Consider the following 17,064-nt stretch of genomic DNA (forward strand, 5'->3'; position numbering starts at 1 on the left):
TTTTGCGGTAGAAAAACTGTATGATGTCCTAGGAGTGCACTCAAGACTCTAGAGATAAATCACAAGTGACTCACAGGCAAAATGATATTGTCCCCTCATCCAGGTCTATCAAACAGCTTACAATGTCCCCAGCAGCCCAAGACTAGGACAGAAAAAACAAGACACACTGAGCACAGGAGGAATTCCTCTAATGTAGTAATAGTGAGGCACAAGACATCAGCATTTATATGAAAACCATTCCTTTCTTAAGCAACGCTTTTTCAAAACTATAGTATAATCACCTCTTTATTATAGTTAGAGCACAAGAGAAAAGGCCCTCTTCTTCAATACCCTCTTAATAATTCCCTTTGTTGTGCTGAAAGAGGTTTTTTTAAAGAGTTTAGCCTCAGATAAGTAATATGGAGCTCCCTTTGGCACAGAAAACCAGTCCCTTCCCTGTTACAGTTATACTAACAAAAAAATACCACATTCAGTACCACTCAACAAGCTCTTACACTGCAGCAGGGGGAACAGAGTGAGTCCTCTCACCTTGCCATAGTTGGTGGTGGTGACATTCCACTTGCGTACCCTGTTTCCATCATAAGCATATGAGTCGGGTGTGTCGCCCACTCCCTCCTAAAAACAGCACACAGAAGGATTAAAAAGCTACTGCAGACTCGAGGAGCACATCGGCCCTCTTGCTTCGTGGGGTCCTGCATTCGGGGCAGTTGAATGTTCAAAGGCGATCCATCAGGAAGGCGGACCCAGCGGGAGGTCAGTGGAAATAAGAAACGCCCCATCGACTGGCACCGTAATGCCTGCAAGTATTCTTGGCCTGCTTACCTCCTGGTTAAACCTGCAGTTCAGCGTGCACCAGCCGATCTGCATCAACCCCTGAGAGGAAATGAGCACCTCGTAGGTCCACTTTCCTAACCAGAAGAACACGTACAGTTACTCCAACCAGGACACCCTGAGCACACTCTTGATGGTTCTGATTTCATAGCCTGCGATTAAAACAGCAGCTATGTGAAAGAACAGATGGCATTATTTTAAAGTACTTAGAGATACGGCCGTACGGAGAAGAAGAAACTCCCTATACAAGAGTACAAAACGATTTTTTTTCCGGCATCTTGTTCCATTAATGTCTACACAAAATACCTTTATGATAGCAGAGGAAAGTCTTCTGTAATAGGCATGCTAACTGCCCACAGATTTTTACTTTGCAGTATTATGATGTTTTCTACAATAATTTCTATAAAACAATATTAGATCTTTATCCTTTACGTTAATAGCATGGCATTTTACAAGATAGTGATTTACTAATAAAAGCCTGAAAAGGTTGTTCAGTTTAAATTTCAGATTCCCTAATGAAAGAGTCTAGGGCTCAATATAAACAGTACTCCAGTACTCCTAGGAACAGTGATTAACATAAAATAATACTTTTAATTTAAATTATTGTACCTTTAAAAACACAGGTTGTGGCTCTGATGGAGCTGAAATTGCTGTGGCCAATTACCTGATTAAAGAGAAGAAAAAAAATGCAGTCTTGTTTTTACAGCTGGTCATATTTATCAGCAATACCCTGTACATTTTTAAAAGCGTAGATCCCAGATCACTCTTCCAGCACACCGCCAGGACATGTAAACCATGGTACCATGGTTACATGGTGCCTAGTGACTGCTGACATGTCTTTGATGAGTCGCTGCAGGAAAATACAGAGAGGTCTTACCCCGAGGAGATCATCGTCTACCAGCAACAACCCCTCAAAGCCGCTGGTATGGTCCAGGACAACAGTCGAGGGGCCAAGGCGACCATCCACAGCTTGATCTAGGGTGCACGTGTATAATAAATCACAGAAGGGCATGAAACATCCTATCATATATAATGACCATGGCTCTATGTTACTGCAATTGCTTTTGGGAAGTATTACTGTACCTCACAATTGCCATTAGCAGCCATAAGGACGTTGGTAAACAACTGCTCAAATAAGAGAATCAGTTTAAAAGGAGTTAATTGAATGTAAATCCACAGGTACTGTAGTAAATTGCAGCCCTAGAGCAGACTGCAGATTGCAGACCTAAAGTCATAAGACAGCTCGGGGATATTAGCAACATTAACATTTCTTCTCCAGTCGCCAATTAAAGAAAAGAGCAATAATTAGCAGAGATCGGAAACCTACACCAGCTTGTACAACAACAGAATTATACATGAAGGGCTAATTTTCATGAAACATTTACCACTGAAATGCATTTACACTTTCCTTGACAATAGAGCAATGGAATAAAGTGAACAGTCACATCCATCCCTCTACTTCCAGTGACTGATTTACCCTTAGAGGGTCGGGGTGAAGCACAAGAGCTTATTTCCCCAATTTAGTAAAAAAAACAACGAGTACACATTAAGAGCAGCGGAAAGTCTTCTTGTTAATACTGCTCTCAGTTTATCATCAAAAGTGCCCTGTCTAGGTCACAAGTATGTCAGATTGTCATGTGCACTAATCTTGGCTGGGTAACCCCAGAAAGTACAAAACCACACATTCAGGCACAAGGGCAGTCGTATATGGTAAATTCATATTGTATCTATCACAGTAATACATACTTAATAGGCACCCAACATAACCAACATATACAGTATGTTTTGCTGCCATAAAGCCTTTAACATAGCTTTGCTTCACTCTGAAATCAGAGTGGGCACTTATCTAATTAGATATCCCGTTGTGCAAGTGAGTTTTTTTTTTTTACAAGGGGAGGTGAGTGAGAATTGAGGCAAGTTAAATTGTAAAGAATAACAAACAGGCATGAATGGCACTGTCCTAGCAATTGGCATCCTATGCTGACCTCTGTTGTCATCTGTGGGCTCTCCATCAGACAGCAGCCTCTCCAGGTGAGCGCCCAAATCCTGAAATGTCAGTGGCTTCCTACAGAACAGAATCAGCTCAGTCAGTTGTACAACCAAACCCACCAACAGAAAACAATACTTTGGTGATATGTCTCTAAGGCCATAATATTAACAGGCAAGACAAGTTATGTTCACCTTTTAATGCGTCCTTTTAAGTTCAACGCCAATCAAAAAAGCCCCAAGAAACTCCAATAATAATAATTCCTTACTTACTTTATTCCTTATATAGCGATATTTTCTGGACACTCCACTCAAAGCGCTTTACAGGTAATGACTACAGGTAATGATACAGGGACTCCCCTCCACCACCAGCAATGTACAGCCCCCACCTGGATAATGTGACGGCAGCCATAGTGCACCAGTACTCTCACCACACACCAGCTATCAGTGTGGGAGGAGAACAGAGTGATGAAGCCATTTCATAGATGGAGATTAGTTTTTTTCCCAGGAGGTCTCCCATTCAGGTACTGACCAGATTTACACCTGCTTAGCTTCAGTGGGCTACCAGTTGTGAGCTGCAGGGTGATATGGCTGCTGGCTATGTGGCTATGTGGCTGTTCTCACTGAGCTCTGGTGAGAACAGTGACTGGCTAAAACAAGTGGTGCTGTTAGTGGATGAGGTCTGCAATACATATGTACCCTAGAATAAACTGATCACTCAGTACCACTTCAGATTTACATCAAGAACATAAACACATCAAGAACAACTATCACTGAGAATATGATTCAGGTGTTTAAAAGCCTGTGTTTTTTATTATCGCTACAAAAAAAAGAGTGCCGTTAAATCATCCACATTGCTTACAGGAAAGGGGTTCCTCAAGCCGAAACGAACTGATTTGGCAAAATTCTAACAAAACCCATCCCTCTTGAGATACAAAACTCCCCAAAACAGAATAAAAAATCAGAACCACAGTGTGTGTACGGTTGACTAAACGTGACATCCCTGAGCATCTAATCACTGAGACAGTGTTTAAAAGCTAAGCCAGTGTCCCCCGTGTCCCATCTAAAAGCACTGGAGCAGGTCCCGAGGCCGGTTCTTTATGGCCGAATGATTCCCTGTGCACTGGAATGAGATCAAATCCCTGGCGTCTTACACATGAAGAACTCTGAGCTCACATGGTCAGTCTCACATACTGCTTTCCTGCTCTATTTTTGCAAATCATCTCATCTTTGCTCATATTCTATCTATAGAGCTCTTAGGGAAACCTGACCCAGCAACAGGGGTTTGGGGGCTGGTGGAAAGACTGCGCAACACTAAAGGTTAAGAGAAATGCTGGGTCCTGGATGACTGGATGGCATTTTATAAAAAAGCTTCCGATTTGACTTCAACCGTTTTCTGTGTAGGCCACAGATTTTTATTTTTGATACTGTCTTTAAGTCATACTTTTACTACATTTATTACAAGGTGATGAAGTTCATTTGTATTTTTGAAGTAGGAATTTCCATCTATGGAAAGACATTTTTTTCAAAGAAATTGAAAAACATTCTAGCAAACTCCGTTTCAACTCAATATGTGGCTACCTGCTAGCAAGCAGCAGCGTGGAGTAGTGCTTCGGGTTCAAGACTCATAACTGGAAGGTTGAGAGTTTAAATTCAAGATGAGACACTGTTTTTGTACTCTTCATCAGGGTACTTCACTTGAATTGTTCCAGTAAAATACCCACCGATATAAATGTCAATTGTTACGCCCCTTAGGATAAAAAAAAAATCTGTCAATTAAATTAATAAGTAAACATGTTCCCAGTCTTTCTGCTTCTGCCTATACTGTACCTTCAACACGTACATGTGATATCTGAAGCTTATATATTGAGAACTGTAGTGTACTTATCTCATAATGAAATATTATGAATCAGATTACATAATTAATTTCCATCAATTTAACAATTTTAAGATTTTTGCTTTATATTGCTGCAAGAGCTTACTTGCAGGTTTAAATATAAAAACTGTTAAATATCATCAATATTTAAAAGAAAAGTAAAAAAGTTTAGTTTTCTCTCCTAAAATGATGCATCTTTCTGTATTGTTCCACGTTTTGGCACATAACATGCCATTAGGCTTATACTTGGCTGATTCTACTTCCAAGTTAAAAACACTATTGTATATCTCTTGCTAATTATGCTGCTTTAATTAATAATAAAACCCTCAAGCAGAGTTCACACATGACAATGATCACAATTCCAAGAGCCTGATTAATTAGTGTTTGGTCTTACAGTTTAGCAATTGCTGTATGTATGCTGATGAGCATTTATTTTTCGCCAATTGTCAACTGAGATGGCCCAACAATATTCTTTTCAACAGAGCGTAGATGCAGATTTTCTTCTCCTTAAACCCTTTTGATCTTTGGGGAACATTTGCTATCCGCAAATGTTTTCCAGTGGGCTTGATAGTGCACAGTTGTCTCCATCACCCTCCATGATGATCATGTTTCTTCCGCAGCCTCCACTGTTTTTCTCCAGCTGTTCCATGGTCTTCCATGTTTCCTCTTCCCCTACGGGGTCCAAGCAAGGGCTTGCCTGATGGTGTTAGTTATTGCTTTCCTCATTGTTTGCCCAATCCAGCCCCATTTTCTCCATTTAATCTGTACTTCAATTTGTTCTTGGTCTGTACTCTGGAGAGACGTAGTGCAGATGTTCCAGGTGTCCACCTGTTGTATTGTGCTTTGATGTTAGAAGGGATGTCTGGCAATCTGGTACTGTTGCCTGTTTCCGCCTCCCACAGCTAGGACAAGGGGTTGGATTTTAAGTGGTGCGTGAGAATGATAGTTGTAATAACTGATATTACAATGATAAAAAAAACGCTCTCGTTTTAGATTATTCTTCAACCTCTACTTCATTTTGCATTGCCGAAGAGCGTTTCTTTCCCCCCTTTCAGCACTGTTGACACAACAGAAGCCTTTGCCCACAGTGAGGCAGTAGCCTACCTGAAGGCTGCGGCTGGCTGACTCTGCTTGTCGGAGGAGGGGAAGACATGGTGTAGGTAGTCACTCAGAAGCTTCTCACTCACGATGCCTGGAGAGGGGGAACAAAGACAACATGTGTTCGGGAAGACTGACATCTCAGTAAATGTATTCAGAACCCTCTCATCCACTGAGGTGGGGTGAAGGCATCTTTTATAAGGGTGCTAGTATAATGGGGACTGCCTTATTGGGGTGGGGCGGTGGCTCTGTGGCTAAGGATCTGCGCTTGTGGCTGGAAGGTTACCGGTTCAAATCCTGCGGCCAGCAGAGGAATCCTACTTGGGCCCCTGCTGCTCCAGGGGCACTGTACAATGGCTGACCCTGTGCTCTGACCCCAGGCTCTCTCCCTGTCTGTGTATCTCACAGAGAGCAAGTTGGGGTATGCGAAAAGACGAATTCCTAATGCAGGACATTGTATATGGTCAGTAAAGTGATCTTATCTCTTGTGCCCTTCAAGTGTACTACCCAGAGATGAACGGCTCACTCCACACACTCCTTCCTCACTTCCAACCACATAACTATCCCCAAATGCTGTAGCCTCTCTTCACTAAGAGCAAAATCAAGCTGGTCTTGCTTAAAGAGCACGGCTTCCACAGCTGACGTATTAAATAGCCAAGATGTTACAGCACACAGAGCTGTCAGAACAGCAGTAAACTTTTTCCACATTATAAACTGCCTGTCTTTCCCACTGAAACAGTTAACACAATCTTCAAATCTTCACGGAGATTCACCTTTCAGCAAAACCTAATTATTTTGCCACAGTATCTAAACATCTTACCCAGCTATGGAATGACAGCTGTGCTAGTTTTAGTTGCCTAGGCTGACTTGCTTATTTTCATTCACCTCCATCAAGAAAATTTAATTCAGCATTATCAGCATTTCTGGTGGAAATGACTCAAAACGTACTGAGAATTCATGGATAACAAATGGCAGAGTAGTGCATCAGTACGTTACATGGCACAACCGAAGCCCTCATTGTTAAATCAAGCAGACAGTAACACTAACAGTATCCTGGCATCATGCAAATAAAAAAATCAGCCAATCCAATGACAAGGTTATTGAGAGATTTTGTGGATCACATTTCTAATAAAGATTTTAGCTCTTCAAACAACCCAATCCACAATAAAAAAAAACCCTTAGATTGCTGAAGTGAGAAACTGTAACTGGTGTTTATAAAACATTAACATTAAATATAAAGACTTAAATCCACCCCAATAAGACACAAGAACAGCAATTATTCTGAACTCAAAGTCATGGTTAAAATTGTTCTCTGTGGAGAATAGTTTTTAACTGAGGTTAAACCTCTCTGAAAAAACATAAATCAAATCAAGGAACAGTAATGTAAATTTAAAGCTTCAAGTCTGTACAATACCATCTGTTTTTAAATGTAAAATCAAGAAAATTGAGGGATTATAGAAGATTTAGTTCCTGCTTTATAGCAATTGTTTCATATTACGTGATCCAAAAGCAATACAGAAAACACACAAAATCAGGGGAAAATGCTTTTGCATTCTACACCTTCAATGCCAGAAGCAGTAAAAGACAATGAATCTACTGCCAATAGCTGCAGAGCAATAATTTATTTTACAAGGATTTCACCATTCCCATTAAACTTCATAGGCTGAATTCCTAATGAGGAATAGATGTAAACTCAGAATGCTAAACCATGTCTAATGTATGCAGCTAGTTGTGTTTCAACTGTACCTGTGAGATCCGTCTAGTTTTCTGTGGATTGGCAGGATAAAATACACTTAGTCTTTAAGGTGTGATTTACATTGGTTCTCCTAGTTGCAAAAAAGAAAAAGTGACACCTCAACCACACTGCCCCCTCCACAACACTGCCTGGTGGAAGCCATGAACTTATGATTTGAGAACCCCCCTCCCTCCCAACTGCTGAACTCACCTGCCACCTTTGGCTTGTCACTGTCGGAGGCCAGCCTGTAGGTACGGCGGGACAGTGCAGTGCCACCCCCCTTTGAGCTCATTCTCCCTGCCGGTGGGCACGCTCCAGGGGACAGCTCTGAAACAAACACACCAGAGGCCTCCTTACACCTCACACTCAAACACCCAACCATAAAGCTGACCTCATTGCTGAAAGCTTCTGCATGGACTCTGTAAATATCTCTGCACATGCCTGTTCTGTGCTGTTACCATTATTTTGGAGAAGCTGTCAAGATGCTGAATATTATAATGCCTTCATTGAAATGACATATCACACTTGGGACTACACATACATTTTAATTGAAAGCCCATTAACCATTGCCACAGGGCGTGTCGCAAGATTTTAAAACAAAAAGGCCAAAGGGCTCCATTAACCTAATTCATGACGCGGTCTCATCTAGGCCTATAAAACGTTATGGGATGCATTTATTAAGTGTTTTCAATCAAGATGAGCTTGCCTCTCTTTTTTAAAAATGAGAAAAAAACACTTCCCAATTTCATTTTGTTCTAACTAAGAAAAGAAAAACATGTACAGTATTAGCGTGATAATATTTTTAAGAATAAGGACTTAGCCTTAGCCTGGACACGGCGTCATTGCTTCTTCATTCAGGACTTCTAAGTGCCATTTTTAACTGGGATTGATGCTGTTCTTCTAAAAAAAAACAGTTTGGGATTTGGATAGGAAGAGTGAGTGAGCCAGATTTTTCTTCATGATAAAAACAGAAACGGGAGTGGGGAAAATTGGACATGACTATATACTGTATTCTTCAAGGTTTCTCCCTCCCCAAAGGTGTCAGTACTGACCATGGCGGAAATAATTTTACAGTCCACAATTCAACATTCCTGACTATCACATCGCAACAATAAGTTATTCAATTTCAGTTAAGTTCAATTTTAAAGTATTACTGCCCTGAATTTTCCTCTTGGTTGTGCGTTTGTTCTGGTTTCATTAATGTATAGCGAGTTTGATTAGTGTACATCCACTGCCTTCATAAGGACCAGGAGAAGAGGCGTTTTTTCCATAACATCCTTTTACATCCCTATAAATGTAAAGTTTTTTTACCTTTATTAAAGATAAAGGTTATAGTTTTGCGCAAACAGTCGCACGTAAAAATTATCTTAATATCATAACCTATACTTTTAATCGTTCTTATTATTATTTTTAAATACTTCTTTTGTAAGCACTGTCCTTCATTCTCGAGGATACAGACTATCCGATCCAACGCAGCTCGTACAAAAAATATTAAAAAACTCCCAGGAAATACAGTAATAATCGGAACTGGGAATCTTAATAAACTGACGATAAGTGCACATACTGTAGCTATGTGCTTCATACTGTAACATGCACAGATACATATTAGCCAGTTTGATCAAGTGAAAGCAAACAGATGGGGATTTGTTATGTACAGGAGGCGGTTTGAAAAAATAATATTTAGAAACATTATACAACACCTATAGATTGTTAAAAACAGATATTATAAACAAACACTGAATGTCCATTCGCATATTCTGTATGCACACTCACTCGCAGACAGCCATTGAAGCTTATTTTAGATAATTAAAATTACATACACGGTGCCCTGGCTGGTTTCACTCTCCGTCTTGTGTATGACTGTGTCGCGTCTCTTCCTAATTCGGTGTTAGTCCAGTCAGTGATCAGAGCGAAAAAGGAGGAAGAAACGGCTAACAATCCTATCTCCCTCTTCAAATTTTGACAACAACAATCTCTCTCGGTAAGCAATTTGTATCTACGGAGCAGCGAGAGGACCAATATATCCGGCTCCAGAATGTGGTGGAACGCAAATTTCGAAATGATGACGATAGGTGGTAGTCGCGTATCTTTGGTTTTACTTTCCGAGGACAATTTATAACATGATTTTTTAACAAGTAATGCCTTCTGCTACAACAGTACATGTCATCAGCTCAATAACAAGCAAAGCTGTGGTGCTTTTAATTCTCCCAAAACGTTTAATGCCAAATAACTGGTGCGGTTCTGACCAGAAATTAGTTTTGGAAAACTTAGGTTAAATAGGCTAATTGAATATTGTACTTTGCCTATAAGTTTAGTAAAGCCATCAGGTTTGGGTAAATACTGTACATTAACATACCAATATAAAAATTAACAATTATAAGATAATTTGTGTTGTCTTACAAAACTTTTTCACAATTTGTGATATAAGCAGACATGATATTGAAAGTGCTCCATCTCTGGCGAACAGAGAGAGTAGGGATCACAAAAAAGTCTAAATGTGTAACTGGGATGTGAACAATTTTAATTTAATTTTTATTCGCTACTCAACCCAGTTCTGAAAGGTCAGGCATTTCTTGCCATTGATTGATTCGGTATGTCCAGTGATCATTCAGATTCATTCTTTCTTTATTCCTTTATCTCTAGACCAGATGTTGTGCGAAGCATTGTGAAATACTGATTATAGGAACATTCACTAGTGTTTCAGTTTTAACCATTTCAAAAGTAACAAAATCATATAAAACTACCACGAGAAATTGCAATCACTTTAAAGTCATAAAGATCAGGAAAACAGTGCAGGTATAAGACATTCCCAACTTTTCAGATTCAATGGTTAAATCTTAAATATGTGGGATTTTTTCATCTTTATCTTTGCAAAGTATATTACGAAATTCATATTCATCCTGCCAAACATCAGATACATTCATGGAAAGAAAAACGTTTTGTTTTCAGTAAATAAAAAACTAACAGTATTAATGTAGAGATGACCAATTCCAGACTCAAAGGTACACCTAGTTTTGCTCACTTTCATCAGTTTTTTAAAATTAAATACAGTGGTATGTAACAAAATAATAAACTTCACAGATTATACAGATTAAATCATTATAAATGCCTTATGACCCCCCCCCCAATTAACCACATATTAAAAAATATATTTTTTAGAAATGTTGAATATACAAAATTCACTTAATGCACAGAAAACAATGCTGTATTACAAAGTATTCTGACTTGCTATAATTGGAAATTTCACATGTCAAAAACATTTTGGGGTTCAGATTCAGTTTACTTGGACAAAAAGAGACTGTGACAAAATCTGTGAAAACAATGTCTATACACAAAACAGAACCCATAAGTCAAACTCCGACATCCAGTCATACAAATGACTAGATCATCTCTGGTGCAGCTTAAATGAAAATGAAGTCAAATGCATATGAACAACAGAAACATTACAATAGACACAGTAACACTAATTATGAATATGCAGAAAGCACTGCTCACATTTATTAGCAGTAGAGTGCCATGTGAAAAAAAACTAACAATATCCACTTACATATACATTAAAGGCATATCTATCACTAGAACAAGACAATCACATTCATGACTGTCATTTCATACTTTAGGTCATTTACAATTTTGTCAAATGTGGAATATTTTATATAGGTACATGGCAATTTATTTGATTCACTGTATAACTACATTTTTCCATAGAACCACATACATTTACAAATATTTCAAAGTCTAAAAATATGTACAAAGAAAGAGACTTATGTGCATAGCCCTAGGGGAGGGTATTTATAATCTGTAATTCAGCGTTTTTAGCCAATACCAGTACCAGTTCTGGGTCCCCATACTCTTCCAAGGGTTATAATCCAATCTCCACATGATATTTTACTGGAAAATCAACAATGCTTTCAAATGGATGATGCACTCATTGTACCTAGACATGTTTCAAAATCCAGTACAGGTGTGCTTTACATGCTATATTAATCAGTGCAGATGTTCAAATATGCAATTATGGGCCGGATGAATCAAAAACCTGGGTACACTGGGAGATAAAGGAGAGTTGGAGCTGCAACACTGTTACCATAAGTGCAAGAGGAACTAGGACTAGGAATAAATGCATTAAAATGATTTATAAAAGCATGAAGAAAAATGATCAATAGTTGAATAGTGAATCTGAATACACTGCATTGGATTAGTCCTGAAGAAGAGTTACTCACCATGACACCTGGAAGTCAAGAATGGTGCTGAACACTACCTAAGATACCCAAGAGTATCAAACACTTTGAAATACAGTTTTCAAAGCCAGAACCCTTCCATAAACCCAGGACATAGATTGGAACACAAGATGAAAAAACGCTCATTAATAAACAACACTTTGCACTGGGTTTACAAAAGTAAGCTGCAACAGTCAGCAAAACGTTCTAAAAGAGCGGTCCCAGAGAAGATCCTCTGTCCTTGATCGGCTCAATCTGTGCCAAGAAGGAAAGCAATTCTCTTTGCCAAGCCATCCTCCCCGTATTTTTCAATAAGGGCATCCTGGCTGCTGGACTCGCCTGACAACAAAACGCAGTCATCCTCGTGAGTCCAGAGGGGCAGCTGGTCTGGCCGGTGACCCGTGCGCAGGTAGTGAAGGGAGGCCTGGAAGTCGCCACTGTTTTTCAGGAGGATCTGCATCGCCTTGACAAAGCTCAGGTTACATTCTTCCATAAGGAAATGGACAGCCTTGATGGCTTCCTGCACTGCTTCTTGAGGAGGCGTCTCATTGGCGTGGGAGGCCAGCATCTCCTCGACCTGGATCTGTGAGTCCTTATTCATGACAAACCCTTTCACGCTGATCTTTTCAGTGATGCCGTCCTCCTGTGCCAAAGCCCTTGTCTCCTGGACTTTGGCAGGAGAACTACACTGGGCTTCCTCCATGCCTTCAGGCGGAGTCTGGTGCCCGCCCTCCACCTCTCTGGTCTGAATATCTTGTTCTTGGTTCTGGAGAGGAGGTCCACTTTCTGGAGAACGGGGCTCATTTTGAGGCACGTTGGTAATCATTAACTCTGGAGTCTCATCATCAGACTGCAATAAGAAAAGCCTCTGTTAAAGCACTACAAGTACTAAAAACGTAGCTGAAATAAAAGCTACCCACACTTAAATTTTACTTCTTATTTGATTTTTTTAACTGAAAGGTTACCATTTTATGTAAGAAGTACTTCATGAAATACTAACACCGTAAAGATCATTTTATTAAATATACATCGCCAGGTCACTAGATTCAATCGAGATATTTTTTACTTCAACTGGATGTATGTTTCCACATCTTTGATGCACACCAACATCTCCACACTAATCTTTACTCAAAGACACCCTGACACTGAGAAGAAAAAACACCTTTTTTTTCTCCATCATTCATATCTTAACACCAAAAGGCGTAACACCAGAAAGATGTGTCAGTACACACACCTCACTTAATTACTTCAGCTGCATGAATGAAATAAATCCACCTCCTTTTGAGATTCAGCAAGGCTGGAAACTGCAGGTATGAAACCAGCTTGTGCTCATTATCAACTGTAACTGTCAGACCTCCTGTCATGGTGGAATCAGCATGGGGGAAAGTTCATTGATGACGATAGAAGCTGGCTGTGGAACTGTATGCTTTTTGTCTGATAACACTCTTTCTTTGCTTCTTTCTTATTTGCTCTTCAATATCAGCCTAATACCTAATACCTAATAGTGATGGGGACACTATACTGTAAATAGGCGCCGTCCTTTGGATGAGATGTAAAACTGAGGTCCTGACTCTCTGTGGTCATTAAAAATCCCTGGGCGTTTCTCGAAAAGAGTGTGGGTGTAACACCGGCGTCCTGGCCAAATTTCCCATTGGTCCTTTCCAATCATGGCCTCCTAATAATCCCCATCTATGAATTGGCTTCATCACTGTTCTCCTCCCCACTGATAGCTGATGTGTGATGAGTGTTCTGGCGCAATATGGCTGCTGTTGCATCATCCAGGTGGATGCTGCACATTGGTGGTGGTGGAGGGGAGTCCCCATTACCTATAAAGCGCTTTGAGTGGAGTGTCTATAGAAGCACTATATAAGTGTAAGCAATTATTAATTATTATTATAAAGTAACGGAGAAAGCATGCATGTATGTACCTTTGGTTCTAAGACAGAAGTGTCCAAAACAATTGCAATTCCTCAGTAGATTAAGGAGTAATGCTAAATTATCTCAAAGAAGCCACCAGCCGTGAGGTTTCACCAGGCAACTTTCAACAAATGTCATCATTTATAACACAAACCTACACAATTATATTTATACATGCTAACAGGATCCACCTCCACTTTAGCAAATGCCATCTGCACCACAAGAAAACATAAATGAAAAGTGTCAACAAATTAAATTATATGAAACAATGCAAACTCTGATCCACGTGGCTAGATTCCCAGTAAGAAATAAATCTTCCTTCAGATTTAAGAATCACTTGCTGCAGCTTTGGCTTTCACAATTTGGAATCACTTTATACACTCATTCTCTATCAAAACAGTGTCATCAAGGGTTACAGAGTGCAGTAAGGGAAAGGTAATGTAAATTAGAAAAGGTAAGTGGGAATTCTAAACAACTAAGGCAGAATCCACCTGATCACATGGACTAAGCGAGAGAGCAAGTGGGGGAATTTCCAACCCCACAGTGCATCACTTACCTCAAATTCACGGATTGCTTGCTTCAAAATGTTTGTTTTTGTCTGCTTGGGTGTGGATGTCTTTACAGCCTGCGCCGTTTCCCTACTCCCTCGTTTCCTCTTCAGTTCCTGTCTATTCACCTGCTTAAGCCTCTGCACTGACTCCTCCTCACTGGTTTCCTCTTCCTCTGCGCTCGTCACCTGGCACTGCTCCTCCTTCTCATTCCCCATCTCCGGCGCCACATCGTTCCCAGCTGCAGCAGGAGAAAAAAAAAAACCCACGTTTTTGTCACTTTCGGGTGAGGTTACTTGAAGTTCTAAAAGAACAGGTTTATTAAATCTAAAGAATGCAGGCTTTGAAGAATGTCTAAATGAGGGCACAGGTGGTCAAAGATCAGGACCGCAGAGCAGGATCCTGCATTCTGAATAGGTTTCTCTAATTCATCTCAAACCACAGCCTTTAGAGATCTCAACAGACAAGAGTACTGCAATACCAGTACTTGAAAAAGAAGGACTTTCCCTAGTCTAGTTGAAGGCATGCATGAAGGCAACACCTTGTAATACATTATGCCAATAAAGCCTGTTGAGAGTGTATTTTTAGAACCCCTTGGTGACACAATGAAGAACCCTTTGGCCCAGGTCAGTCAAAGTCTGGTGCATGGGGGTTAACTAGAGCTAGGAAACAAAGAATCTATGTGGATCAACAGGAGCAAAAAAAGGGGAAAAAGAGAACTTTAATGTGAACAGATCTGCAGCTAAAACCTCCTTTCTACTAAGCTTATCCGAGACGTGTGTTTACCAGGGGGCTTGTCCGAGGATCCTGGAGACTCGGGGCCATTCTCCTCCACCAGGGGTGGCTGAATGGGTCTTCCGGAGGACTCCTTCTCTGTCCTGTCCTGATCGTCAGAGTCTTCCCCCTTCTCCTCGCGGTCATCTGGCTGCGGCACCGGCCGGCCCTGCAAGTGCTTGCGGTAGCGGTCTTTCATGGACTGCCAGCTGTGACTGGTGATGCCCTCTCTCGCCATGGCCTGCCAGATACGGTTCCCTTTGACTTCACCCTTGTGCCTGCTCAGGTACTGCAGAATGGCAGCGTCCTCGCTGTTGGTGTACCCCATTCGCCCAGAGGTGCTCCTCTTCTTCTTACTGACAGAGGGCGCGCTAGCAGCTTGGTCTTGGCCCAGCTTGTAGTCGTGCATTTCCAGCTGCTCATTTTTCCCCACGCAGTCCAGTATGTAATGGGTAGAAACGTAGCCCGCAGCAGCCTTCCCATTCAACTCCTTCGGATCAGCAAGCAGAATGGCGCCCGGCTCCTGGACCCCGCACATCATCCCGCCTCCGGCCTCGATCAGTGCGGCGAAGCGGCTCTTAGCCGGGCCGGGGCGCAGGTAGAAGCGCATGGGGGAGCCCACATCGTTCACAAAAAGGGTCACTGACCGAGGAAGGGGATCGGGCTTTTTCAAGGTCGGATCTCCGGCCTCAGCCGATGTCATCGTGGACTCCACTAGGAACGAAGACAAACGTTCCCTCTTAGAAAATGGAATGCATCTGTTTTTGTTATCATATTAAAATATAAAACGACGCGGTCTGCCAAATGAGCCTGTCCAACTTGATTTCACGACTTGAAATCCGGGTCGTGCTTCTACATCTCAAATACATATGGCTTTAAAAACTGCAGACAATTTCAAGACCAAAAAAAGTAATATTTGCGGATAAAAATGCGTAAGCTTGCATCACCACCGAATACAAGAATCATTTGTATTTTGATACTAGTTTTCGTATACTTTTTCCACACAAACACACGTTAACGTCGTTTCTGTTCAAACAGAATAGAAAACGTATTCCTCTCTACTCTAACCACTAATTATATATTTGGAACCCGTATGGTAGCAAATAAATCAATATATTGAATTATTGTATATTTTAGATCTAAAATATAACATTAAAATACAAAACATATATAAATCGACTGGCTTGGAAAAGTGTTAGCTTGGCTAAAGCCACTGATTAAACTTTTTATTTATTACCATTTCGTGTTTAAAACGTGTTAACGTGGCTTCGCACATTTTATGTCAATGTTCTTTAAAATGAAGAAAATAACTCACTTATAGCTGTTTTTCTTTAGCTGCAAGAAGGGAGCATGGAAAAAAAGAATAAAGTTTCTATCTGCAAACGGCGATGAGGTACTTCACTGTGCTGTGCTACAGTAAAATGTCAACATCCGGTTTTAGGAGCACGTGTTCTCTTCTTTTCAAGAGAACGAATAGAGCACTTTCACATCCGGTGCGTGTGTTGGCGCGCGACGACATTGTGGAGCTGAAACAGCGGTCATGAAAGGTGTAAGTTCATTCAAGAACCGTGTTTGAGTTTTATTCAAGCCTGAGCAGCAGATGTCCATGTATATTAAATATGTCTTTTAGTTTGGCCTAAGACTGAGATTTGTGATGAGGTGTCATTCAATTCTGCTAGCGGAAATAAAAGCCCAGACAATCTGAGGACAACCTCCTTAGTTATCAAGTGTGCCTCAGTGACTACCTGTCGAAGTCTCTATTGCTCAGCTTCTATTAGAACAAATGCACAGTTGCTGGAGAAAGTTGAGCAACAAAAAAAGACACTTCTACTCTACTATACTGAAAGAAAAATGCATGCTCTATTTGTGCTTGGGAGCATCTTGTCGTTTCTGAATGCATAGCGAGTAATTTCAAGGCTCAAATTAAAATAAGGAGAAAGTTTAGTACCATGGAATGATTAGGTTGTTTAAGTCTTACAATACAGTGTTGTTTAGCACATACATGCTTAAATGGTCTTTTTTAGCATAACCATTCTTCTGTTCTTCTCGTGATTCTTCTGTTACAAAAAAATGCCCGTTTGTAAG

General features: G+C 40.6%; 2 protein-coding genes across 4 annotated transcripts in view; both read right to left on the reverse strand.

Annotated features, from left to right (window-relative positions):
- The window catches only part of LOC102695723 (E3 ubiquitin-protein ligase RNF123), a 124,804-nt gene extending 114,853 nt beyond the window's left edge, over positions 1-9,951 (reverse strand). Inside the window, exons 1-9 of the mRNA XM_069189409.1 lie at positions 9,347-9,951; positions 7,737-7,853; positions 5,798-5,885; positions 2,817-2,896; positions 1,709-1,806; positions 1,441-1,495; positions 823-908; positions 529-615; positions 75-142 (exon numbers count right to left, since the gene is read on the reverse strand). Coding sequence (XP_069045510.1) covers positions 75-142; positions 529-615; positions 823-908; positions 1,441-1,495; positions 1,709-1,806; positions 2,817-2,896; positions 5,798-5,885; positions 7,737-7,818 — 644 coding nt within the window. The 5' untranslated portion in view covers positions 7,819-7,853; positions 9,347-9,951. The remainder of the gene's footprint in view (positions 1-74; positions 143-528; positions 616-822; positions 909-1,440; positions 1,496-1,708; positions 1,807-2,816; positions 2,897-5,797; positions 5,886-7,736; positions 7,854-9,346) is intronic.
- Positions 9,952-10,993: 1,042 nt separating this feature from the next.
- On the reverse strand, positions 10,994-16,395 carry terf2ip (telomeric repeat binding factor 2, interacting protein). 3 transcript variants are annotated; one of them, XM_006630989.3, is made up of 4 exons: positions 16,295-16,395; positions 14,992-15,693; positions 14,334-14,446; positions 10,994-12,590 (listed from the first exon to the last, which is right to left on the reverse strand). In XM_006630989.3, coding segments are annotated over exons 1-4 (1,416 nt in total). In that variant the 5' UTR covers positions 16,296-16,395; the 3' UTR covers positions 10,994-11,990. The 3 variants fall into 3 exon arrangements, with proteins under 3 accessions (XP_006631052.3, XP_015203426.2, XP_015203427.2); XM_015347940.2 differs by having other exon boundaries at positions 14,214-14,446; XM_015347941.2 differs by having other exon boundaries at positions 14,214-14,446; positions 14,992-15,718.
- Positions 16,396-17,064: the final 669 nt, after the last annotated feature.

Source organism: Lepisosteus oculatus, chromosome 4, assembly GCF_040954835.1.
Source record: "Lepisosteus oculatus isolate fLepOcu1 chromosome 4, fLepOcu1.hap2, whole genome shotgun sequence".
Taxonomy (NCBI): domain Eukaryota; kingdom Metazoa; phylum Chordata; class Actinopteri; order Semionotiformes; family Lepisosteidae; genus Lepisosteus; species Lepisosteus oculatus.

What these genes read in the sequence shown, in the direction of transcription:
- terf2ip (XM_015347940.2), bottom strand. An exon ending in ATCCTCGGACAAGCCCCCTG is followed by an intron (nt 14,447 to 14,991) that starts GTAAACACACGT and finishes CTCCTGCTGCAG; the next exon opens with CTGGGAACGATGTGGCGCCG. An exon ending in AAGCAATCCGTGAATTTGAG is followed by an intron (nt 12,591 to 14,213) that starts GTAAGTGATGCA and finishes TTCTTATTGCAG; the next exon opens with TCTGATGATGAGACTCCAGA.